The sequence below is a fragment of the Trichinella spiralis genome, assembly GCF_000181795.1.
Source record: "Trichinella spiralis strain ISS 195 chromosome Unknown Scfld6698, whole genome shotgun sequence".
NCBI lineage: Eukaryota > Metazoa > Nematoda > Enoplea > Trichinellida > Trichinellidae > Trichinella > Trichinella spiralis.
Genome location: NW_003533637.1, coordinates 1 through 807, shown reverse-complemented (window position 1 = coordinate 807; position 807 = coordinate 1). Strand labels below are relative to the sequence as shown.

The following is an 807-nucleotide window of genomic DNA, read 5'->3' as shown; positions in this document are numbered from 1 at the left end:
CGCAGCTTGAGATTATGACTCAGCAAACAGTGCAGGAAGCCATGGGGATACTGCTCCCCAAAGAGCAGGAGTGGAGTGGCAACCATCGGTCAGCACTGGCGGCGATCCTGAGGGAGTTCTCGGACGTGTTGTCCACGTCGGATGAGGATCTCGTACGGACGAGCGTGGTACGCCTCGCCATCCACACCGGCGACGCCAAACCAGTGAGGTGCTCCCCAAGGCGGATCCCCTACCACCAGCGAGCACAGGTGGAAGCCCTCCTGGATGAAATGCTGAGACGAGACGTAGTAGAGCCATCAAGCAGCCCCTGGGCATCCCCTATCGTGAAGAAGAAAGATGGGTCATGTCGGTTTTGTGTGGACTACAGGCAGTTGAACAACTTCACCCGAAGGATGCCCACCCGCTCCCGAGGATAGATGACACCAAGGATGCAATGGGTGGTCGGCACAAAGGTTCTCGACCCTGAAATCAGGGCAATCGGATTACTGGGACCGTTGAAGTGAAAAGGATATTTATCGGCTAAAACAAACAAACTTTTCGATCTTCGAACTCTTTTGAACTGATTAAAACCGGGGAAAACCCCTTTATGAAAAGCTACTTGAAACAGCCCATTTAAAAGGAACTACATGATACTTACAAATGATCTTGACGGAACCTGTACAATATCGTCTTATCGACCATATACTTGAGCAGAGGGACCGAAGGCGACTGATCCCCCAAAGTATTTATTTAATCAGAGAAAAGTGAAATATAAAAAAAAATGAAACATGAATTTCAACTGTTCGGACTTCGGCTGACGTTCGACGG

The 807-nt window shown here is 49.7% G+C and overlaps 1 protein-coding gene across 1 annotated transcript; it reads left to right on the top strand.

Moving 5' to 3' along the window:
* The first annotated feature begins 14 nt into the window (after window positions 1–14).
* On the top strand, window positions 15–416 carry Tsp_15130 (conserved hypothetical protein). Its single transcript, XM_003366031.1, has one exon. It carries the CDS (start codon window positions 15–17, stop codon window positions 414–416), a length of 402 nt encoding a protein of 133 aa, XP_003366079.1.
* Window positions 417–807: the final 391 nt, after the last annotated feature.

Excerpts from the sequence above, each read along its gene's own strand:
- Tsp_15130 (XM_003366031.1), top strand. The coding sequence starts at position 15 with ATGACTCAGCAAACAGTGCAGGAAGCCATGGGGATACTGCTCCCCAAA.